General features: G+C 41.1%; 1 protein-coding gene across 1 annotated transcript; it reads right to left on the reverse strand.

Moving 5' to 3' along the window:
* Nucleotides 1-274: 274 nt before the first annotated feature.
* On the reverse strand, nucleotides 275-26,099 carry SCCPDH (saccharopine dehydrogenase (putative)). The gene is made up of 12 exons (XM_072141185.1): nucleotides 25,901-26,099; nucleotides 24,301-24,407; nucleotides 22,009-22,089; nucleotides 16,595-16,724; nucleotides 13,390-13,439; nucleotides 9,634-9,764; nucleotides 9,086-9,203; nucleotides 4,554-4,673; nucleotides 2,098-2,154; nucleotides 1,636-1,747; nucleotides 1,375-1,456; nucleotides 275-591 (listed from the first exon to the last, which is right to left on the reverse strand). The coding sequence occupies exons 1-12, from the start codon at nucleotides 26,097-26,099 to the stop codon at nucleotides 486-488; spliced, it is 1,293 nt and encodes a 430-aa protein (XP_071997286.1). The 3' UTR covers nucleotides 275-485.
* Nucleotides 26,100-26,173: the final 74 nt, after the last annotated feature.

The following is a 26,173-nucleotide window of genomic DNA, read 5'->3' on the forward strand; positions in this document are numbered from 1 at the left end:
TATGCCTGCAACACATATTTCTGCGCATAAAGGATTGTTTCGGTGCACAGACAGACAGTGCGCTACATTTATTACCGTAACTAGACATAATTGTGTTGCATGCTCTATGTTATAGGTGCACCAAAGAAAGTTTGTGCCCTCTGCTGGATCAGTGCAGGGGGGCACCACATTTTATGAATCTGGCGCACCCCATTTTCTTTTAAAAACAAAAAACAAACAAAAAGTGTCGTTTAAGTTGTATACAGTACATATAAGCACACAAAGCAAGCAAAAATTACAATGACAAAACCAAATAAATGACTTTATTGGACTGATCAATCTTAACTTTATTATATTAGTTGTAAATGGAAAACATTGTATCGTTTCTCATTTTTATTAATGCAGTCAATCTTCAACTTATTAATTCAGAATGTAATGCGTTACTTGTTTCCTTAGTGCTCTACTATCCCAGTTATCCATGCAGGTAGCTAGAGTGGAATGTATTACTAGGTGTCAATTTTGCTAAGAACAGTAAATCGAATTCCATTTTCATTAAGTCGTTCAATCAATTTGGTTTTGGAAAAAGCCGCTCCGGGTGTGTATACTCCTCCACTAGACAAAAAAAAAGCAAAAATAGTCAGCAACACTGCAAGATTAAGAGAAACTTTAGTTTATGGGAACAATCTGCAAGATCTGTACAGTAAAAACTAAGTTTTAAAATTTTGGAACAAAGTGCATATTAATTCTGGATTTAACAGCAGGAATGCCTTCTACCTAAACCGATAGGACGTGATCACGTCTATGTACGATCACTACAGCAATATAGAAAATTTATGTAAATATATGGAGAAAGGAAAGATATTTAAGTATCCATTAAATTCTGCTAAATACATTATGACTTCCTTCAAAGTCGCCATCAGCAGATCTGACCAGTCGTGACACTGCTTTATTGAGGACGGGGAGAACACTTATGTTTCTATGGCCATCTCTCGCTCGCTTTATGTAATGTTCTTAGGGGTCTCTGCACTGAACATACCGCACCACAGTCCTCCCCTGGGCTAACACCACCCGCAGGCTCCAGCAATCAGTCTGAGTGACTGTTCTAGCATCCAGTCAGTGGACAAGGAAGTATTCAACCCAGACAGCCAGCACATGAAGGAGCTTTCACCTGGCCATATGTTAATTTCTCCGTAATGAAACCTGAATGACCAATGTCCCAAGTTCAGGTTTCATTCCCTCCCCCTTCCTCTATATTTTGGTGTTACCTGATATTTGTAAAAAGTCATAACTGCCAAGTCCCTAACAAACATTTGTTAAACAAAATTCTCTGCATTAGAGATCAGAATTTTTTTTTTTTTTTTTACAGATTTGTATCTGTTGCAGGTTTGTACATACTCTTTTGGAAGAGATTCTGGTTCTCTTAGAAGAGTCAATCCAGCTTGAACCATCGCTATTGGAGTGGCAATGTATGCAACTTCTGTAAAGGAAAAATATTTATAAAATCATAATATATGTACACTTTATTAGCAGTTCTTACTTATTGATCTAAATGTTTGCCACTTATTGTTTATCTTTATACACATAACAATTGCTTCTTATAAGTGGCTTCAAACTAGAACGTTAACATTTTAACAAAGAGGAAAAAGGGAAACTTGCCAGGTCCTGAAACTTGTGTACAGATCTTTACGTTAGGTTTTCCGTGAGATGGGTCTAGGCCCTGACTGTAACCCTCCCCAAAGAATGTCATTGAGAATGAAGATTCATCCATCTGTTAATACAAAAAAAAAAAAAAGATTTAATTGGACATAATATAAGCAATAAAATGTGAATGTTTTCTCTTAAATTACATATTAAGTGATTTCTCCAAGGTGTCTCCTTAAGGGAAGTTGTCACCCTTAAATAACCTACTTGTTAACCAAGTTTACATGTTTACCTTTCACAGCCAGTCAACATACAAATATGTTGACTGGTTAACATTAAAAAAAAAAAAAAATAACCACTCCCATATACAGCAAGTTAAACCACCGATACCGTAATGGGTGCACAACCTAGTTCATCCGCCAAAAACAGGCAGGACGTCGCAGGAAGTTCTGCTAAGTAATAAAAATGCCACTTTACCTGTTTCTGTGTTGGTCCTTCTTTGGTGAAATAGCCAAATGAGAAGAATTTGGGGTACTGTCAAGAAAAAGCAAGAAATTTAAGATTGTTACGGCAACGTTTGCAAATAAAAAAAAAAGACTTCCATGCAGATCTAATCATTATACACAAGATAAACACTTAAACTGTTAACATTAAAGATTCTGGTAAAATGGATTTGCTGTAGTAAGAGGAGAGACTTAAATGTGGAAGAGATGCATTCGCTCTCTACAGTCAGAATATCACACTCCAGAGTACAAATATATGGAGCCATAATACATAATTCAGATATTTAGAAGTCTGACCTCAGAAGACAGACATCAGTATTATTAATTATTTAATAAAAGGAACTCTGGTACAGCAGAGGTTCTCATCTTTACAAACCCCAGAATTGTAGAGCTAGCTAGCTACTAGAAGGACATATATGCAGGTGAAATGACCCTCACACTCCAGTGATAATAATAAATTTATATAGCCCCATTATATCCCATTGTGATTTACAAAAAAAATGGGTTGACATGTACAAATAAAATAAGACAAATACAGTGAAAAAACAGTTTCATGAAACAATAGGAGTGAGTAAGGGCCCTGCACACAAGAGTCTGAGAGGCATAAAAGCTTTTATAATGGTCCAACCATTCTTTATAGTGGAACAAATTAAAATGATATCTAATATGGCATCTGATGGTTCAAGCAGCAGCATTTTTAATTTATTTAATGGAGTCCATGGTCAATAGAATACCAAGCTACAGTCTTCTGTGCAGTCCTGTGCTTACCGGATAACAGACTGGAGGACTACACAGCAGCAAATGACATTTCATGCAGTAAGGAAATGTGATAGGTTTTACTAAAGAGATGGGCTTTAAGAGTACATTTGAAGCTTTGGTGGTTGGGTATTAGTCTTATAATCCGGAGAAGGAGATTCCAGAGACTTCGTGCAGCTCAGGAGAAGTCCTGGAGACTCAAGTGAGGTTCAAATTAAGGAAGAGAATAATCTAATATCACTTGCAGACAGATATGAGAGAAGATGAAGGGAAATGCAGGACTTTGTGGATAAGGGTGATTATTTTGAACTGTACTCGGATGTCTCCAGTCTGTGCCAGTCACAGGCATACAGTATAGTGACTGGCACAGATCGGTGGCATCGGTGTAGTGTCTGGTCTGAAAGACAAGCCTGGCTGCTGCATTAAGAATAGACTGTAAAGGAGAGATTTTAGAGAGTGGAAGACTGATAAGTAGAGTTACAGTAGTCTTCTAGAAGAGAGTGTGAATCAGAGACAACTGGCCATTTAGAGGTTTCAATTGTAAGAAATAAGCGGATTCTAAACATGTTTTTCAGATGCATCCGGCAAGAGAGTGTGAAAGTGATTGAATATACGGTGCAAAGGTGAGGGTCCAGCACAACCCTGAGGTTATGGTGACACCACAGACAGAAATGTAGAGGTCAGGGTCAGGTCAGATGGTGGAAAGAACAAGTTTCAAGGAGAGTGAATATGATGTTAGAGATGGCAGAGAGACTGACTAGTGCTCTGAAGTAGGGCAGGGGTGATGCTACATGCAGAAGTATGTAGCTGGGTATCATCAGCATAAAGATCTAACTGAAAACCAAATCTGCTGATTTGTCCAATGGGGGCAGTATAGAGGGAAAAGGCCCTCTAGACCAATGTAGCAAAGCCTCCTGAGGAGGAACTCATGGTCCACAGTATTCTCTCCTCATTCTTTTGGATCTTGAAGCAGTGTTTATTAGTCACTTTTGAATTTAGTGGTGAGGAGATCACTGAAAACTTTGGAAAGTAGTCTATAAAAGTTACTCTTCTCATCCTGCGAGACCACCATTTATGTGCTGTATTAATCATGTGCATTGCATCTCCAAATTCCCATTAATAAAGTTTTATTGTTGATTTAAAAACAAAAGTTGCTCTTCTCAGTTCATTGGAAAGTGATGCGTTGTAGGTAAAAGGGATTAAGTTCTGCATGACCGGGCTTTAATGGGCACATGGAACGATATGGTACCGCTCCATACCCATGGAAAAGATAGGACTGTCCGATTTTGCCCCATATTACATTGCCGTGTGCCATGTATCTCTATGGAGAGGGGCAAGGGTGGCAGCGCTCAGCCCTTCCTCCTCCTCTCCCGTTCCCGGCGTGCTACGGCATAGCGGGTGCACGTTCATGTGACTGCATGGGAGAAGTGCAAGAGGATAGAGGGCATCTTACTCAGATTTAGTAACAGATGAACGGGACAGTCCTGATGCATATAGCCATAGATGCCAACCGCCTGACACAAAGGGTAGACTTTTTTTTATTCATCTTTATAAAAGAGGCTAAAATAACTTTACCAATAAATACAAGAAAAAAAAAATGCACAGATCAGCATAGCAATTAACAATATCAAGTTTTTTACAAGAAATTCATGGGAGGGGGAGAAACACACTTACTTTTATGAGAAGTTTCCGACCACAGCTGCATTTGGTGAAAAGTAGAAAAAAGAATCCTGCAAACATCAATTTGATAACAGATGCGATACCACCCACTGCTACGTAAGCAGCGTATTGCACCTAGTAGAATAAACACCAATATTATTCCGATGTCCAGGAACATCAAAACAGATTCATCACCGAAATTATTAAATCACAGATTTCATAAAGCTTTACAAAGGACACCTGTCATCAGGTCTCTGTCACCACTACCTGTTGGAACAGCTCACAAGGATTCCATCCCAGCCTTTATCTAGCAGATCTATACATTTAATCATTCTAGAATCAACATTTCTTTATTATGTAAAGGATTCTGGGCACATGCCGAGAGAAAGTGATGTCACCCGTTACCCCTCCACTCTCCTCCCCCTGCTCAGGTCTGTGTGTAATGTATAGTTAAACACTGCTAGTGCTTGCGCTCACCGACATCATCTACACAAGTACCTGACATGCTCTCTTCTCCTATACACATGTGAGAGACACAGACATCAGTTACACAAGTACCTGACATGCTCTCTTCTCCTATACACATGTGAGAGACACAGACATCAACTACATGTGTACCTGACATGCTTTCTTCTCCTATACACATGTGAGAGACACAGACATCAACTACATGTGTACCTGACATGATGTCTGTCTCTCACATGTGTATAGGAGAAGAGAGCAACTACATGTGTACCTGACATGCTCTCTTCTCCTATACACATGTGAGAGACACAGACATCAGCTACCCAAGTACATGACATGCTCTCTTCTCCTATACACATGTGAGAGATACAGACATCAGCTACATGTGTACATGACATGCTCTCTTCTCCTATACACATGTGAGAGACACAGACATCAGTTATACAAGTACCTGACATACTCTCTTCTCCTATACACATGTGAGAGACAGACATCAGTTATACAAGTACCTGACATACTCTCTTCTCCTATACACATGTAAGAGACATTGACATTAGTTACACAAGTACCTTACATGTTTTGTTCTCCTATACATATGTGAGAGACACAGACAGTTACACAAGTACCTAACATGCTCTTTTATCCCATACACAAAAATACATTAACTTTGGCAAAAAAAAAAAAAAAATGTGTGTAATGTATAGTTAAACATTGCTAGTGCTTGCGCTCACCGACATCATCTACACAAGTACCTGACATGCTCTCTTCTCCTATACACATGTGAGAGACACAGACATCAGTTACACAAGTACCTGACATGCTCTCTTCTCCTATACACATGTGAGAGACACAGACATCAGCTACCCAAGTACATGACATGCTCTCTTCTCCTATACACATGTGAGAGACACAGACATCAGCTACATGTGTACCTGACATGCTTTCTTCTCCTATACACATGTGAGAGACACAGACAGCTACCCAAGTACATGACATGCTCTCTTCTCCTATACACATGTGAGAGACACAGACATCAGCTACATGTGTACCTGACATGCTTTCTTCTCCTATACACATGTGAGAGACACAGACATCAGCTACATGTGTACCTGACATGCTTTCTTCTCCTATACACATGTGAGAGACACAGACATCAACTACATGTGTACCTGACATGATGTCTGTCTCTCACATGTGTATAGGAGAAGAGAGCAACTACATGTGTACCTGACATGCTCTCTTCTCCTATACACATGTGAGAGACACAGACATCAGCTACCCAAGTACATGACATGCTCTCTTCTCCTATACACATGTGAGAGATACAGACATCAGCTACCCAAGTACATGACATGCTCTCTTCTCCTATACACATGTGAGAGACACAGACATCAGCTACCCAAGTACATGACATGCTTTCTTCTCCTATACACATGTGAGAGACACAGACATCAACTACACAAGTACATGACATGCTCTCTTCTCCTATACACATGTGAGAGATACAGACATCAGCTACACAAGTACATGACATGCTCTCTTCTCCTATACACATGTGAGAGACACAGACATCAGCTACCCAAGTACATGGCATGCTCTCTTCTCCTATACACATGTGAGAGACACAGACATCAACTACATGTGTACCTGACATGCTCTCTTCTCCTATACACATGTGAGAGATACAGACATCAGCTACACAAGTACATGACATGCTCTCTTCTCCTATACACATGTGAGAGACACAGACATCAGTTATACAAGTACCTGACATACTCTCTTCTCCTATACACATGTAAGAGACATTGACATTAGTTACACAAGTACCTTACATGTTTTGTTCTCCTATACACATGTGAGAGACACAGACAGTTACACAAGTACCTAACATGCTCTTTTATCCCATACACAAAAATACATCAACTTTGGCAAAAAAAAAAAAAAAATGTGTGTAATGTATAGTTAAACATTGCTAGTGCTTGCGCTCACCGACATCATCTACACAAGTACCTGACATGCTCTCTTCTCCTATACACATGTGAGAGACACAGACATCAGCTACATGTGTACCTGACATGCTCTCTTCTCCTATACACATGTGAGAGACACAGACATCAGCTACATGTGTACCTGACATGCTTTCTTCTCCTATACACATGTGAGAGACACAGACATCAGCTACATGTGTACCTGACATGCTTTCTTCTCCTATACACATGTGAGAGACACAGACATCAGCTACATGTGTACCTGACATGCTTTCTTCTCCTATACACATGTGAGACACAGACATCAACTACATGTGTACCTGACATGATGTCTGTCTCTCACATGTGTATAGGAGAAGAGAGCAACTACATGTGTACCTGACATGCTCTCTTCTCCTATACACATGTGAGAGACACAGACATCAGCTACACAAGTACCTGACATGCTCTCTTCTCCTATACACATGTGAGAGACACAGACATCAGCTACCCAAGTACATGACATGCTCTCTTCTCCTATACACATGTGAGAGACACAGACATCAACTACATGTGTACCTGACATGCTCTCTTCTCCTATACACATGTGAGAGATACAGACATCAGCTACACAAGTACATGACATGCTCTCTTCTCCTATACACATGTGAGAGACACAGACATCAGTTATACAAGTACCTGACATACTCTCTTCTCCTATACACATGTAAGAGACATTGACATTAGTTACACAAGTACCTTACATGTTTTGTTCTCCTATACACATGTGAGAGACACAGACAGTTACACAAGTACCTAAAATGCTCTTTTATCCCATACACAAAAATACATTAACTTTGGCAAAAAAAAAAAAAATAATCAAACATACGTTCACTAAATAACAAAAAGCTCCTAAAAGTTTAATACCCAATTTCTCCCAAGTATGCAGATACCCCATATGTGGTGGTAAACTGCTATATGAATACACAGACGGATAAAAGGAAAGAATAAAAGGAGCACCATTCAGAGCAAATTTGAATAGTCACATTTTACTGGCTATAAAATGTTTATATTTTTTGTAATGTGGACATACAGGGGCCCATTTTTTCTGGTATGAGATCCACTTTTCAGGTACATCATTTAGTATATTTAAAATAGCCAATTGATAATGTTTTTTCTTATCCCCACCAAGAAAGAGTTAATAAAATCTTAATTCTGGTTTAGGGTTCTTAGCTTTATTTTTATCGTATGGTAAACGGCCAACACCAAAAAAAAAAAAAAAAAAAAGTTATCTTTATTCTATGGGTCACCACGACTACGATATTCCATTTATATAGCTTTTTTTTTTTATGGTTGACTTGTTTTTCAGAATACAACTCATTTGGTGAGAAATTTGCATGTTTTGGCATTTTCTAAGAGGCATAACATTTTTTTGTATACCGAGATGTCTAAGGGCTTGTTGTTAGTGAGACAAGCTGTACTTTGTATTGGTATCATGTTGGGGTAAATTTTACTTTGATCACTTTTTATCCTTTAAAAAAAATTTGGATATGAAAATATAGTAATATTTGTGAGTTTAAAAAAAAAAAAAAAAGTTTAACAGTGATCACCGTACGAGTTCACCAACAATTTTATTTTATGGTTTGTAAGGGACTTGGCGATACCCAATATGTAGCGTTTTGAGATTGTACTTTTTTAATGTGAAAGTAGAATTTTAGATCTGATGGAGAATTAGGGGATCTTAATAAATGAAAAAAAAAAAAAAAAAAATGTTTTATTTTTAACCAGTGTGAATCTTGAACAAGTGATCATTTGTTCAATTTGTTCAGATTACCTCAGGCAGCCTATGCATTCTGCACAATCTAACAGCCATCAAGTGAAGGCAGCCCTGAGGTCCTTCATAGGACACTAGGGCTGCCAAGGAAGTGGTCAGCCAGGTAAATACCCAGTAAGGTCAGCTCACCATGATGTAATAGTTATTACATTTCCGGTGCAGCTGTTTGGCCGGGAGACTGAACGTCTTTGCATCATATTCGTTAATTTGTGTACAGGTTATGGTGATACTATAATTTACTTGGACTTTTGGGTACCCGGTATAGTTGTAGACTAACTCACAGGAGTCTCCCGCAGATTCTCATGGAGATAACGTTGGGTCCTCTTGACAACCGAAGCATCTGAACCAAGAAAAGGAAAGGCATACTGCTGCACCTCATTACTGTAAAATACTGCACCCCTGCAAATGGACAAGCGGAATCTTAAATCAATGGAAAAATTGTATCAAAAGTACAAAATCACAGCAATACCTCAGCAGCATCTAGAGTTCTAGACTCCATATTTTTATACAGTAAATGTGGCCGTCCAATTTGCTCAGGTGTAGATAGTACCGAATACTTTGTATGAGTATTGTGCTATCCTGGGCAATAGATTACATTGGTAAAATGTTAGACAGTTCAGATTAGAAAGCTTTGTTTAGAAAGCACAATAATCCATTCATATCTGAAATCCTTCTGGAAGGAGTTGTGCAGATCAAGCATTTTGTCAGTATAGAAGGATTTTATAACACGTTTTAAAAAAAACTGTACAGACAATTGGCACTTGTCAACAGTTTGAGCCTTTCTGCTGGAAAAAAAAAAGTAAATGGCCTAAATACACAAAAGTATTACCTTCTTTTTAACTTTTTACCAACAACTGGAAGTGGCTTAAGGGCCAATTTTCTTCTAAAGCTCTTTAGATTTCCTTGATCTGCAGCCCCATGAATAGCAGACTGCCAGGTCCCATCATGAATAGTAGTACCCTGTACAGCAACAAAACAGAGGGTAGAACATAAGACTGGGTCACTACCACTGAGACGTCACAGGTGGGTAGCATTTGGTTCTCTTCATTTCAATATTTTCAGTGATGACCTAATACAGTTTATATAATTAAATTTATATTTGTGTACTTGCCGCAAAATTGGTTTCCTATTTACACATGACATTAAATCAGAACCAGCATATCCGGAGCACCCAGGAAACCACATCACCGGGATAAAGGATCTGTTGTTCTTTACGCTTCTTATGCCCTTATTTTTAAGAAAAAAGGCTTTTAAAATTATGCAAATGAACGTGAGGGGCTCCAGGCTCCAAAGTTGTAAAGTAACATGTAGCTCATTTGCAAAATTCTCGACACTTTTTTATAATTTCCTTTATTAATGACAGACAGCAGAACAGATTACAGAGATGCAAGTTCACAAAAGTATTTACAGAGCAGAAACTCTCAATTGGTGCAAAGTCCCAGAGCTAAGTGACAAGAGAAAAGTAATGTCCATGGGATATATTACTGAAGATGGTTTTCACAATACATTATAAAGTTTGAGATTGGAAATTGAGCAATCACGACCAAGCCGTCTATTTTTCTCCAGCGGGAAAAGGGCTAAAGCAGTAGGCCCCCGTGGTCTCATAGTGGCCTGTCAGGGGCACGAAAAATAAAGAGCAGGAAAGGAAAAGAAAAAAAGGAGAGAGATAAGAGTTTGTCAAGAAGGGGCAGCAAGGGTGCAAGAGGAGTACCGAGTAAGAGTGTGTGTGTGTGGGGGTGGGGGGGAGTAATGGAAAGGGAAGTGAGGGGAAAGGGAGTGGGGCACGTCTCAGCCAGGAGGAACGAGGGTCACTCAATACTTTACAATAGCTCCCTGTATTCAGGAGATAGCTTAAATTGGATCCAGGATTGCCATGTTTTGAGGAACTTCTCATGTGTGCCATGAGCAGAGGAAGTAAGAGCTTCCATATACATCAGGTCGTTCACCTTCGCCGTCCACATAGCCATAGTCTGTGGTACAGTTTGCTTCCACAGAAGTGGGATGCAGGCCCTCGCAGCAATGATGAGGAAACGAACGAGAGATTTCTTGTATCGCTGTGCAGACATATCACAATGGTGGAGGAGGAAGAGGGCTGGGTCCAATTTGAATGACTCTCCGCACGGGTGGGATATTACATTACCCAGGTCAAGCCAGAACTGTGATAAAACTCTGCAGGACCAGGACATATGTAGGAGGAGGTCCTCCTCCTCGCCACATCTCCAGCAAGTGTCAGACTTGAGGAAAAATTGTGTGTAACCTAGTGGGGACCCTGTACCATCTTGCCAATAACTTTAACCTGCTTCCTGGTAGCAAGAGCTGATCGTTGCGTAGTGGCAGAGTTTGTAGATCCTGTCCTTTTGTTAGGACGTCAGTGAGATGTCTAGGTCTTCCTCCCAATATCGGAGGTAAAGAGGGTCTGGGACATTTGGGATTGACAGTAAGCATGAGCAAGATGAAGACAATGTGCGTCTCAGGCCAGTTGTATTGCCACATAGACACTCAAAGGAGGTTCTCTGTCACCTACTGTTCATAAGGGGACAAAGATGCCAGGTAGTGTCTTAGCTGTCCTGCTCTCCACATTCCCAGAGGACAGGGGTCGGATTGTGTAGTCCGTTCCTGGGTCGTGATCCAAGCCACATCCTTAATAAAATGTTCTGCCCTGAACGTCCCAGACCACCTCCACTACTGGAAAGCCAGTTCTTTGCAACCAGGTAAGAAATAAGGGTTGCCAAGAATCGGGGTGAGCAGAGATTTCAGTGGCAGCAGTTTCTCTCTGACTGACTTAGGCTGGCAGATCAACAATGTAGGGCCAATAGTGGGGTGGCGTTTCAAGGGTAAGGTCTTAGAGGGCTCCAACCAAGGTAAGTAGACACCTTTTTTTGTATAATAAAAAAAAAAAAAGTAGATACTGCCAGTGGTGGCACACACACACCACTATTTCAGTGTGCTAGGTTTACAAGCACATGATGCCGGTGGTAGAGGTCCTTCAATTGTGTTTCAAAACAGTGGCCCAGATTTACTATGGCTTCTCCACCAGTTTTCTGGCAGAGAAACCATATAAACCTCCCTCTCCCGTGGCAGGGATAGGGGCCGGGCGGAAGACATGCATGCCTGGCCTGCCAAGTTTACTATAGTCTCTGACAGGAAACTTCTAGAGACTACAGCAAAAGACTTCACTAGTCCTAACCTGGTCTACAGATCGGAACTGGCGGAGTTTGTGCCCATATTCACTTAGAGGTCAGAGACTCTTAGATTTCTATCCATCAGAAGTAAACAGAAGTTTTATATAGAAGGAAAGCAAGCAGAGATCTAGGAAACCATCAGGAATTCATACACAAAGTATATTGGAAAGTTGTACAACTTTTCATTACACAAACCATATCAGTTATTTGCTGAAAATGGACACCCACTAACTTTATGCCACCATTTATCTAGTCACATTTTAAAAATGTAATATTTTAAGAATGATTCCAGCTCTGTCCTGCAGAAGGGCTTAACTGCAGGATTGATGCCATCTTTCTCCTGCAGAAGGGGTTACCTGTAGCAATGCTGGCAGCTCTGTCCGGGATTCCTGCTTCAGGCTGTCCGGAGATCTTTATCAGCTCCTATCAACAGTAGCAGAGGAACAGCAGCGGCTCCGCCATCTTCAATCCCCGTGTAATGAGCCGCGGACAGGACAGTCACATGCCCCACGTGTAGCAGAGGCCTCTGTGCACGGAAACTCCGCTTTCTACACTGTGTGGGGAGGGTCAGCTAGAGTGAGCCACAACAGAGTGGGTAAAGTCCTGCAGTCCCAGCAGCTTCGAGTCGGCCGCATATAGCACAGTACTTTTTTTTTGTATCGCAGCCATGGAAATCCTGGTATTGAACCACTTGCAGGGCGAATGTTTTGAAAAAGTACCAACGATTCGATACATAGTGCAACCCTACTAGCCAGTAGGCTCCAAATGGCTCTGCTACGCACTTATTTCAGGGTTCAGGAACAGGAATTCACAATAAACAAGTGGCTCAGTGATGGTGAAGATGGTTTAGAAAAAAGGACCACATCAAGCTTATATAAGGAAACCTCTAACAGTTGAGGGGGAGCCGGGTAGAAAGAGGGAAGGATAATGTGCTTGATAAGGTGACACAGGGTGGAAGACCGTGAAGAACCAGGGATGTTCAGGAGCGCAAGAAGGCAACTAGGCCCAAAAAGGTATCGTTTCAAGAAAGCATATGCCGCAAAATGTCCCTCTGAGGTTCAAACTATGAAGTCTGAAGAGCCTTCAGGACAAGTTCAGGTCCCAAGGTTCCAGCACAGTTCGCTGGGGCAAACAAACAAGAGTGTTCTGAAACAATATGGACAAACCAAAGGCCTGGCCCCAAAGGGAGACTATGCCAAGGCCTAAGCCAAGTCCCAACTGAATAGAGGAAAGAAGCCTGGGAATGGAGCAGACTATAGGATGGCATCCAGTTACAGCTTTAGAAACATAATATGATGACGGGTTATCAAACTCCGGATTTACAAGACATTCTAATGACAATATTGTTGATTTTAATTAGTTAGTTGATTTTTATTTAATATGTTTTCAACTACGAAACTAACCTCTGTTCCAGACTTGAATGACAAAAAACTTTCCACAGATGTCAAGGTACCTGAGAATCAAAGACAATACTTTCTTCAATTTATCCACATTAGACTAACTGTGGACCAATGTACAGACATTCCCCAGCTTAACAGGAACCTGTCACCACATTTTCACACAGCTAATGACAGATTCCCACAGAGCCCCATTAACTAACCAATACCTTTTTTTTTTTAATGAAAATGGTTTCCCTTACATCCCCATAAATCAACTTCATCTTATATTACCTTGCATCAGAGGGGCCCAGGCCCTCTCATCTACTCCTCCCCATGTGCCATGCCTCAGATAATGTCAAGCTGGTCATATGACATGCTAAGGTCCTGTTACATTTGCAACGTCTACCCCATCTTATCACATGAAATCACAGCAGCCTTCATGGACTTCTACTCCTCCACATTCTCCGTGGAGGCTGCTGTGATTTCATGTGATCAGATAAATACATGTGGTAGACACCGCAGATGTAACGGGATATTTGATAACAACATCCTGGCCACATGACTTCAAGTGGCCAATGATAAAGGAAAAAAAGAAAAAAAGTGCCCAATGTTGTAACAGAGCTCTCTTTCAATGTTGCATTCAATCAGCAACAAAGAGGGCAATGCAAATTTTAAATGTGTAAGTTTACAAAACTATTTTTGTTACATTGCATCCATGAAAAGGAAACATTAGGGATAAGGGCAATGCTTTTTTAATAATACATTTTTAATGAAGCATTTATTTCGGATGCGTTAATTTGCGTGATAGGTTCTCTTTAACCCCCACAGTCTCCAGCAGAGCTCTCTCCATACACAGCGGGTGTTAGCTGTATAATACAGCTGACACCCGCCTGTTAATGCCGGGGTTGGTGCTGGCACTGATTGCGACAATTAACCTTTTAGGTGCCGCAGCCAAACCCAACCGCAGTACCTAACTTACTATACCATGGGCGCCGCAATCTAGGATGGTTGATTGCCGCCACTCTCCCCCCCCCCCCCCCCCAATAACAGCATTAGAGGGTGGCGATCAGTTGCCGTGGCAGCCTACAGTTACATTGAGACTTATGCTTGCTATGTGTAATGATGTCTAATAGCCATCAGATGGCTGGCTATTTGAGATCAGCAGTACAATTGCTATATTCTGCAATATAGTAGTATTGCAGTATATAATATTACCAATCAGACCCTGCAGGGCTAAAGTACGCACGAGATTCTAAAATAATTGTTTAAAAAAAAAAAAAAATCTGAAAAGTATCAAATCACCTCGCTTTCCCTAGAATGTTCAAAATATAAAAAAAGATTATTGCCAGCCATGAACACCATAATAGAAAATAGCGGCCAAATGTCTGAAATGCCACTCTCCCTCCCCCCCCCCAATTTTTGCAACTAATGTATATATTTGAATTTAAAAAAAAAAAAAAAAAAAAAAAAAGGGATTAGTCATATACAGTACAGACCATAAGTTTGGACACATCTTCTCATTGAGAGTTTTCTGTATTTTCATGACTATAAAATTGTAGATTCACACTGAAGGCATCAAAACTATGAATTAACATATGCGGAATTACAGGTTCTTCAAAGTAGCTTTGATTACTGCTTTGCACACTCTTGGCATTATCTTGATGAGCTTCAAGAGGTAGTCACCAGAAAAGGTTTTCATATCACAGGTGTGTCAGGTTTAATAAGCGATTTCTTGCCTTATAAAATGGGTTGGGACCATCAGTTGTGTTGTACATGGGACAGGTGGATACACAGCTGATAGTCCTACTGAATAAACTTGTATTAGACTTTTCAGTTGTTTCACACATTTTGTTAAGTATATAATTCCACATGCGTTCATTCATTGTTTTGATGCCTTCAGTGTGAACCTACAATTTTTATAGTCACAAAAATACAGAAAACTCTTTGAATGAGAAGGTGTCTACAAACTTTTGGTCTGTACTGTAGGTCTCAAACAGATTTAAAATTAATACACCATCACATGCCCCAAAAAACATAGGTACACCGAAGTGTGAAAAAGTTATTGGCCACAGAATTTGGCAAAATTGCACATATTTTATGTACAAAAGATTTCATTTAAAAAAAAAAAAATCTATTAAAACCTATAAACATTTGAAAAGTCCAGCAGCACCAAGATTGCCAAGTAATTTTGTGGGTGCAAACCTCAATATCCTGGTCTTGACACACCAGACAAATATATCCAAGAAAAAATGAGACTGCACTCCAAGGTAAAATGTGAAAAAAAACGGATGGGAGCTTTATTAGCCCAAGTGCAACGTTTCAGACCCCGTTCAGGATCCTTTTTCAAGGCTGCAATTGGAATTCCAGCCTTCCAGTACATTGCATGGAATATAGCGCCACTAATAAATACAATTTGTCCCGCAGTTAACAAGCCCCAACACATCCCTCTAAACTTAAAAAAAAAAAAACCCAACACACAAAAATGAAAAAGGGCCGAGGCCTGTAAGGGTAAAGGACTCCAGACTTACAGATGACCCTTAGGCCGGCGCCACACGTGGCGCTTTTGTCTGCGCTTGCAAACGCCTCGGCGTTTCTATGGAAACGCCTGCGATCGGGAACGAGCCGCCAGTGTTTTGCGTTAATTTGCCGGCCTTAGTTACAAAGGATCTCTCTGCTCACTGTCCTCTGGTAAAGCTCTCTGGATGCTTTTCTTTAATCCCACGATACAATGATCAGCTGTAAGGTGTCTAAGTTTTGTGACACAATTGTGAAATTCAACTGTCGCAGGAACAAAAAAAAAAAGAATTGTATGCATACAATTTCAACTTAAAGAGGACCTGTCAATGTACACTCGAAACACCAGACCGCTCTCAAAGCGGTCCGGCGTATTCATGAGGGGGCGGTATTAGGGCCGGTGACTGCTGCATGAAGCTCTGCAGTCACCGCTGGCCTATGGAGTGAGCTGTGCGGACCGGGGAAGAGGCAGCGCCTTGGATCGCCCCCTCATGAATATGCCAGACCGTTTTGAGAGCGGTCCGGCGTTTGTAGTCTACAGCACGGCAGTGTTTGTTTCTGATAACGCTAGCAGTGCTAAAGGAGTAAATAGTTAATAGTAAATTAAGCCTTATCTTAGTGACCAAGTTTACTTTTAAGTTTATAGTATATATGTAACATTGAAAATAATGTAGTCGAAAATAAATCAAGCCACAAAAATGGAACAAGACATTACCTTTTATGCTGTTCCTGGTAAATAAAACTCCTATATCTGCTGGAATGGAGTCAAAGCCGCTGCTGCCCACAACATATACCCCATTATCTGCTGCCTGCTTGTCATATTTCAGATGCATCAATTCAAGAAACTGTTAAAGAGTAAATAGTAAATATGATACATATTAAAATTATAATCATTATAGTCAGAATCAATCAGGAAGAATCCCCCCTCTCACATGTATGGCATATCAACAAGGACACCTATTTCTTATGGTCTCTTTATTAATGGTCATGCAGCTTTGCAAATTTAAAGGTAACACGTTGATGGCTTCTGTTCCCATCACATAAATGTACCTGGCTCCTTGCCAGCCAACATTGCAGAGCCAAGTTCACACAACTGCCTCATCGACCCCTCCCTTCCGACTATGTCAGTGTAACTCTTCATTAGAGCAAGTAGATTTAAAATATATAAAATCCAGGCCCTCACCAATAAAACCCCTCTATCTTTATTCAGGCCAGGAGAGAAGCTGGACACGCAGACTAAAAGACCATACAGGCTCATAATTGCATTGGCAGTCACATGGCTCGGTCACAGTAACGAGACGAAATGCACAACAGACCTCAATGGCAGCCATGAGCAACTGATGTTTTTGTGGCCAACTCACAGCCACCATTTACAGTAGTGTGCATGAGGCCTAGATGTGAGAATCTGATGACAAGTTTCCCTGTAAATCTTACAATTAAAGGGGTATTCCTACGTAGACAAGATTCTTCTATGTACTCAGGATAACAAAATATCACATTCTCTAAATCATTGTTATTAACAAAATCCCAACCTGTCTCTATCAATCCTGGTGTACATAATTTTAGTTGCCCTGGGATACGACCGTTGATCTTCTGACTTTAGGGTCGGGATTACTCCTCTCTACAGTGGCCACCACCCTTGCATTCCAAGACACGCTCACACCGACTTCCTGCCAGCAAACAGCAGCAGCAGTGTGAGGAGAGTAAAGCAACAAGCTACTGGCAGATAAGGTATTTATCCAGGGGAGGGAGGCACATCTGATCCAACACTGTGTGTGGCTGAGATGTAGCAGAGCTGGATAGTGTGTGTAATATGCATCTCATATTTGACTCATCTCTCTATGTGTCTGATACTAGTACAATGTTATGAAGCTAAATGAAAGTGTATATAAACCTGTACTCTGATACTCTAACCACATTTTCAGCTCACAGCATTAACCCCTTAAGGACGCAGCCTGTTTGCAGGTTAAGGCTCGCAACTTTTTTTTGAAATTTGACCTGCATCTCTTTATATGGTTATAACTTTTGAACACTGTTACTTATCAAAGCGATTCTGATATTGTTTTTTCCCCACATGTTGTACTTCATTTTAGTGGTAAATTTTGGCTGATACGTTTTGCGTTTATTTACAAAAAAAAGAAAAAAAAATGATGAATTTTTAGAAAAATTTGCCATTTTCGAAATTCAAAATCACCGCGTTTTCAGGCAGATAGATTTACCACCTAAATAACTTGCAGAATAACATTTCCCATTTGTCTACTTTACATTTTCATAATTTTTGAAATGTTTGGATAATTTATTTTGACGTCACGCGGCCTACAAATCGAATAGCGATTTTCCGTATTTTCGGAATTGACTATTTTGGGGATAAATACTGTTTGAAATCAAATTTTACATATTTAGCAACAAAACCACCTATATAGCCAACCCATTTTCAAATCTGCACCCCTCAAGCTATCAGAAACAGCATTTACAAAGATTGTTAACCCCTTGAGATCTTCATAGTAATTACATCAAAATGGCGGTGAAATTTAGAATGGTCAAATTTTGTCGGTTATACGTTCATCTAGCCCTAAAATTTACACATTTCCAAAAGATAAAAAGAGAAAACACACCATAAAATTTGTTCTACAATTTCTCCTGAGTGCAGCGACCCCCCACATGTGGACATTACTTGTGTTATGGGGGCACAGCGAGGCGCAGAAGGGAAGGAGCACCCTGCAGCTGCCAGGATTTTAGTTTCCTCGTTGCCCCCTTTTGAAGGCTATAACATTTTCGCTTTTCCGTTATTTGGGCCATGTGACGGCATTTTTTTTGCGGGACGAGATGCTTTTTCCAGTGTTACCATTTTGGGGTTGGTATCACCTATTGTTGAAAATTTTGGAACTTTTTTTGAGGTCATGAGTAGAAAAGCATCAATTCTGTACTGGATTTTTTACTTTTTTTTTTTGTGTTCACCGTATAGCCTAATAATCCTGTTATCTTTATTCTACGGGTCGATACGATTACGGGGATACCAGACATGAATATTTTTTCTTATGTTTTACTAAATTTGCCAAATAAAACCCTAATGTGGGGAAAAATCTATCATTTTTGCATCGCCGTCTTCCAAGTGGCATAACATTGTTACGTTTTTGGCTACAGAGCTGGTTGATGGCTTGTTTTTTGCGGGACATGTTGTTCTTTGCAACAATATCATTCTGGAGTACATATGTTTTGTTGATCACTTTTTATTGCATTTTTAGTGGGATATAATAGGTAAAAATCATAATTTTTGGCGGGTTTTTAACGTTTTTTTTTTACGGCGTTCATCATATGGGTTTAATAGTTATTTAGTTTTATTCTATGGATTGTTACGGACGCGATGATACTATATATGTGGGGTTTGTGTTATGATTTAGACTTTGAGTGTTATATGTCTCTTTATATGTTTTGGGGCTTATGGGCATTTTTAGTGATTTATAAAGTAATTTTTTATTGAAAAACATTTTTTTTACATTTTTTTACATGATCCACCATGGGATATGAACAAGCAATCATCTGATTGCTTGTTCTTGATAATACTCTGCAATACTAATGTATTGCAGGGTATTATCAGTGCCAGCCTATGCAGATGCATAGGCTGACACTTTGCCTTTAAGATGACGTCACAGACGCCATCTTAAAGGTAAACCCTCCAGGCTTCTCTGGGGTCCCGATCGGACCCCAGAGGTGCCAAAACAGCGATCGGCCCCCCCGAAAACGGTGCGGGGGGGCCGATTGCGATGTAAAGACCCCCAGAAGGCATGTTAAATGCCGCGGTCGCGTTGACCGCGGCATTTAACGGGTTAAACACCCGCGATCGGAGCCCACTCCGACCGCGGGTGTTAGCCGGGGATGTCAACGGTAGATTACCGTTGAAATCCCGCGGCTAACGATGCCGGTTCGGCTGCTATACAGCGCTGAACCGGCATCGTCTCTGCGCAGTAGCTGTACTGCGCTGAGCGCTATTCGCGGGACTCAGCGCAGTACAGCTACGGCGCAGAGCGCTAAGGGGTTAAAGGACACCCGTCATCAGGTCTCTGTCACCTCTACCTGTTGGAGCAGCTCACAAGGATCCCATCCCAGTCTTTATCTAGTTATTTCATACATTATTCATTGTAAAATCATCTTTTCTTTATTATGTAAATGAGGCTGGTCACATGGTCAGAGGCAGTGAGGTCATCCCTGTTCCCCTCCCCCTGCTCATGTCTGTGTGTAATTTATAGTAAAGCATTGCTAGTGTCTGTGCTGTATCTGCTGACATGCTGCATCCTCCTAATACACAGAGACACAGACATCAGCTACACAAGTACCTGACATGTTCTGCTATAACATGGCTGCCTGGAGCTGCTGTATCTCTCCTAAACACACACAGGCTGCAGGGGGTGTGGCCACCAGCACCAGGAAGCACATCATTATACAGCCTCACATCATTATACAGGCTGTCAGTCACGCACTGGGGGTGTGACTGTGCCTCCCACTCATGAATAAGCTGGACAGCTTGAATATGCTAATGACTCGGACATTCCACAGGTCATTAGCATACAGCTTTAGGACCTCATTGCTTGGGTTTACAGGCATGCAGAGAGACAATGAAGGGATAGAGGCAATGCTCTCTAATGGCAGTTTATAAAAATATTCAGCAGTTACACTTTAGACCACACAAAATTCTTTTGCAAAACTGTTTTATCGTTCAATAACATATACAATGGTACATTTGGCATAAGTACTTCACCCCTCTTTGGTTGTAGTATGCCGTAGTAGTATTGAAAAGTCCACACTCAATCTTCCATGGCTTCACTGAGACGCCGAACGCCAGGTGAGTCTAGTGACGTTTCGGAGGGGAAACCCTCCTTCCTGTCTGAGGAAGGAGGGTTTCCCCTCCGAAACGTCACTAGACTCACCTGGCGTTCGGCGTCTCAGTGAAGCCATGGAAGATTGAGTGTGGACTTTTCAATACTACTACGGCACACTACAACCGAAGAGGGGTGAAGTACTTATGCCAAATGTACCATTGTATATGTTATTGAACGATAAAACAGTTTTGCAAAAGAATTTTGTGTGGTCTAAAGTGTAACTGCTGAACGTTGAATACTAGGAGTGTGAGAGACTCCGAAACATAGACCGGTGTACACACTTAAGAAAAAAGGAGCCACATATGTTTTAAAAGTTTGTGAGTTTATAAAAATATATTTAGATTAGGAGGGTTATTTTGCATGACGGGTTCTCTTTAAAAGAATGAATTGTCTGCTTAGAAAGTTAGAGAATGTCACAAACCAGCCTAGAAAGTGATAGGAGCTAAAACAGCCATAAAATTGTAAAGTGAGGGATTAAAAATTATCTTTATTATGCAAACATCACTAGGGAATTGAGATTTGAAAATTTTCTTTGATTTATTTTTAATACATGTTAAATGGTTTACAAGAAAACAAAATGGCAGTATTCATAGCTTTAATTGTAAGAATCTACTTGCCATGGATTATAGATCTTCTTAAAGCATTCAGTGGTATTTTGTTAGTTTGATACATTTTTCAGTAATTTTCTCAAAGCAAAATTGTCACCAGGAATGTGATTTTTAGCTGGTGACAGCTTCCAATAGCCTACGCTATGCCTTTGTCAGCATTCTGGATTCTGCCACTACTTTATAAAACTCACATTACCTGGCTCCTTGCCAGCAACATGTGGCTAGTCTATGGTGGGGGGGGGGGGGGGGGGGGGGGGAGTTAGGCAGCCAGCTGCAGCACCCCATGTTCCTGTGTCAATCTCTTCTCCTCCACACTCATTTAGCATTCGTCCCTTTCGATGGTATAGATAAAGTAGAGGAAACATGCATGAGGAGGCATAGGCATACTGCCTGGTGCAACTGCCAACCCCTTCCTCGGGATTCACCACACACTGTTGGAAGGGGCCCGGTAATGTGATAAACTTATGAAGTACTGAATAATACTGATAAAGACATTTTTAATATAAGCATTATAGGCTATTAGAACCTGTCACCAGCTAAGAATTACATTGCATTCCTGGTGACGGGTTCGCTTTAACAATTCACTGAAAAGCTGTTGCTTTATTTGCAGTAGATTATACTTAGATGACTTAGATTAAACTTACGTGGGGTTCTCCGCTGATGTCAACAAAGTGTGCTCCATTTTCAACACAAGCCTTCACCACAGGTTCACCAAAAAATCTATACTAATGAAAATATAAAACAAATGCAAATAAAAAGTGAACAACACGGGAAAATGCAAGTGAGAGCAATGTAGACCACTGGTTATATACACAGTGGTCATAATGTAACTACATGCCAGTCTGCCAAAACAGTGACCCCCTGGGTTATTGAGGAAGGACTGCTATGACCTCTTGCCCACACTGACCTTTCTTATGTAATTTAGATTTTACACAATATGTTGCATGAAAAATGTGGATGTGTCAGAAGTAAAAGGATTTCACCATCAGAAAGGACTTTATTACACGCAGAAAATAACTTTTGGCACCATGCGCATCTGATAGGTTGGAGAACTTTGTCCTGCATTGTCATCTCTGAATGACAGATTACAAATAGTGACCAAACTCCACAAATGAACAATAAAAGGTAACAAATCTTATCTCTGCAGTGGAGGAGTAACTTGTCCCTTACACTACAGGTATTGTGTACTTACACTATATGACAATCATGGGGGGGGTGAAATAAGTAGAACACTAGAGATTTCATCTCGGGCCATATCCCCTTCACCACAAGAGCATTATACTTTATTATCTGCCTTGTGTTCAGCACAAATACAGGTGGTACATCTAAGAACCCTTAAAATGCTCAGTATCTTTTTACTGTGATATATCTATATTAGAGGTGAATATCAAAAGGAAAAACGGCATCACTCCATTCAAGTGAAACAAATGGTGTTTATTCCATCCTCTGCAACGTTTCAGCTGTATCCCAGCCTTTGTTGAGCATTGTGTGAGGTGTTACAATCCAGTATATATGGGCACAACATAGTGACATCAGATAAGCAATTAATCACCATTCATATAAATACATTTCATATACAATATGCAGGCGTCCTTTAAATACGATTGTACATTGTATTATATCACCGTTTTAGCTGTGGATTATCAATGTAAAAACACATTTATGTGTCAAGTGGTTTGTAAAATCCTGTGTGGGAACCTCCTCCTGACCTCATAACATAGGAAGACTCTAGTCACGTCACCAAAGCGCTTCTGCGCACGTCAGTGGATATCGTCATGAACCGGTACTGGCCAATGAATCAGCAGGCGAGTATACAAACTAGCGTCCAAAAGTGTGAATGGTTTCAAAAGTGTAGGGTACCAAGGAGTAACTAGGTAATCACAGATAATGGGCTGAGCATAAATATATGCAAAAAAGGAAAAGATCACCAATTCAAGTAGGAAGAAGACTGGTGTAGAGCCGAACCCAGACACTCAGTCATAACGGACTGTGTAATATGGTCCCTCTCCCACTAGCGGAACTAATCAAAGGATAGTGACTAGAGACTACCAAGTACAGGTGGTCCCCTACTTAAGAACACCCGACTTACAGACGACCCCTAGTTACAAATGGACCTCTGGATATTGTTAAGTTACTGTACTTTGTCCTTACGCTACAATAATCAGCTATAACAGTTATCACAGGTGTCTGCAAGTAAGCTTTATTATTAATCCTGGTTCTTATGACAATCCAACATTTTTCAAAAAAAAAAATGGCTGGGGTTACAATTATAAAATATACAGTTCTGACTTGTATACAAACTCATGAACAAACCTAGAGAACCTATCTTCTACGTAACCTGGGGACTGCCTGTGCAATGATGCAAAGACAGCTATATTAGAGGTGATGGATTTTTTTCTACACTTTGCTTGTCTAATAGTGACATGGCAGTTGTATGGAGAGTAGTCACAGGTGCATTATCTCCACCTGGCACCACATAGATAACCACAGATAAAATCTGCTATAATAAGATAGCTCATGTTTATAAGCTCTGCACTATAGTCATTCCTCCACTGTGATATTAGGTTAGATGCCCTCTAATCGTATCAATCCTTGGCAAGAAGCAAATTCCTATTGAAGGGTCATAATACACAAGTAATAAGGACCGTAATGAGTATGAACCTTGTACAGTTCACCCTCAGTTTTCCAGGTGTCTGAATGGCAGGGAGGGGAAGCTAGGGAGGATGCCAAGTTTGTTACAAGCACAGTAGCTAGGTGTTCACCTTCCATAACTGGTTACACCTGCATGTACAAACAGCATCCCACGTGAATCCCATGTGAGGCTGTTGTGAAGATATACTCAACACCTGACCTCCAACAAGGGGGTAGGTAACGAATGTGTGTGATAGATGACAGGCAGCACAGTGACTGGCTTTGTACTGCTGTCTGATACTTACTGGTCCCACACAGTCCAGAACAACAGAGGCCTTCTTACACATGTCAGCGAGGGAGGGGGCATCATCAACATCAGCGAGTATTATGTCAATCCTCAGCTGCGGCATTCCTGCAAACGCATAATACACAGAAGTGGTGACTGGTACCAAAATCAGCACTTTCTACAATTCAGTAGCTCTTGGACTTAAAGGGAACCTGTCAACAGGTCAAGAAATTTCACTTTCCAGACATCTAAAAAAAAAAAATTAACTTTAAAGCGAGCTGTAAATTGGTTTTAGAGGCAGAGAGTTTAGCATTGAAGTCACACTCCCCTCACCTCAGGACATCGCCTCTGTGGTGACTGACGTCATGTACTAGTCAGTTAGTGAATTCCCTAGATCAGTGGTGGCGAACCTATGGCACGGGTGCCAGAGGTGGCACTCAGAGCCCTCTATATGGGCACCTATGCCATCATCCCAGTGCAGAGTTCACCAGACAGGACTCAAGGCCTCTTGCCATCCCAGGCAGCCAAGGACCCTAGAATGAAGCTACAATGACAATCCAAACTTCTTCTTCTTCTTTCTACTGTATTAGTGTACTCAGGTGCCAATACAACTTAAACCTGTGACAGAGCAGGTAGTAATAAGTTACTGCTTAAATTGTCGCATCAGCACTTTGCGAAAAATACATGGGTTTTGGTTGTTGTTTGGGCACTCGGCATGTAAAAGGTTTGCCATCACTGCCCTAGATGAAGGGGTATCATCACTGTGAAGAGGACAGTCTCATGCAAGGAGAGCTTGACTTCAGTGCTGTACTCTCCTCCTCCCTGACTTTATATAACCAATTTACATCTCACTGCAAAGTAGATTGCCATGTGTACTGGCATCCAGACAATGACAGTAACACGATCGAGAAGGTGTTTATCTACTTGACAACAAACTGATGGTTTAGTAGGTCATTTTCTGCTAACAGGTTCCCTTTAGGTCACATGACAGATTTAAATGGGGGTGCAAACAGAGGTGTGAACTTGCTGTAACTGGAACATGCCTTAAATAATGTGCATATCCATGGAACTAAATTTTATTTACACTCCATTTTTAAAATGAATTGCAAAGATTCTATAAGACAGAAATAGTGGGAAAGGTTCTAAAATAAACAGATCTTGATAAATAGAATAAAAAGCCTGGCATTTTGAGAGGAGTGTGGATCACCCCTTTACATCCCATAATACTCAATCACACAGGGGGCCAGCAGTCAGAGCCATGGGATTACCCCTTTACATCCCATAATACAGGGGGCCAGCAGTCAGATCCATGGGGTCCCCTCTTTACATCCCATACTGCTCCATTACACAGAGGGCCCAAGGACCTCTGTTCTGGATTGGGGTCCAGCAATCAGACCCGTGGTACCACCCCATCACACAAGGGATCCGGGACATCTGTTCTGGCTTGGAGTCCAGCAGTCACACCCCTTTACACTGCTCGCAGAACTGGTCTTCGTCCGTAAGAGTGATCCCAGGACAGAAGAGTCAGCAGGTCCTCATGTGACATGGAGCACGTTAGCTGCTGAGCCTTCTCGTACGATGTGTGGGGGAGAAGTTATGGGATGCCCCCTGGCACTCACCTAGTCTGTCCGCCGCCCGGCTCAGCGTCTCCTCCAGCTTCTTCTTGTTCCGGCCAGCTACAGCCCAGCGCAGCTCCTGGCCCCGGGAATTTTCTCCATCAGCCACCCGGGACACCTCCTCCACCACGAACTGCCCCGTGAAGCCGGAGGCCCCGAATATGACAATGTGGTACGGGCGATTTGAGGCTCGGGTCGCCATAGTGACTGCGCTGATATCAGGTGGACTTCTATGTGACAGCTTCACTGACTGACGCACCACGATCACTGAGTGAA

Source organism: Engystomops pustulosus, chromosome 3 (genome assembly GCF_040894005.1).
Source record: "Engystomops pustulosus chromosome 3, aEngPut4.maternal, whole genome shotgun sequence".
Taxonomy (NCBI): Eukaryota; Metazoa; Chordata; class Amphibia; order Anura; family Leptodactylidae; genus Engystomops; species Engystomops pustulosus.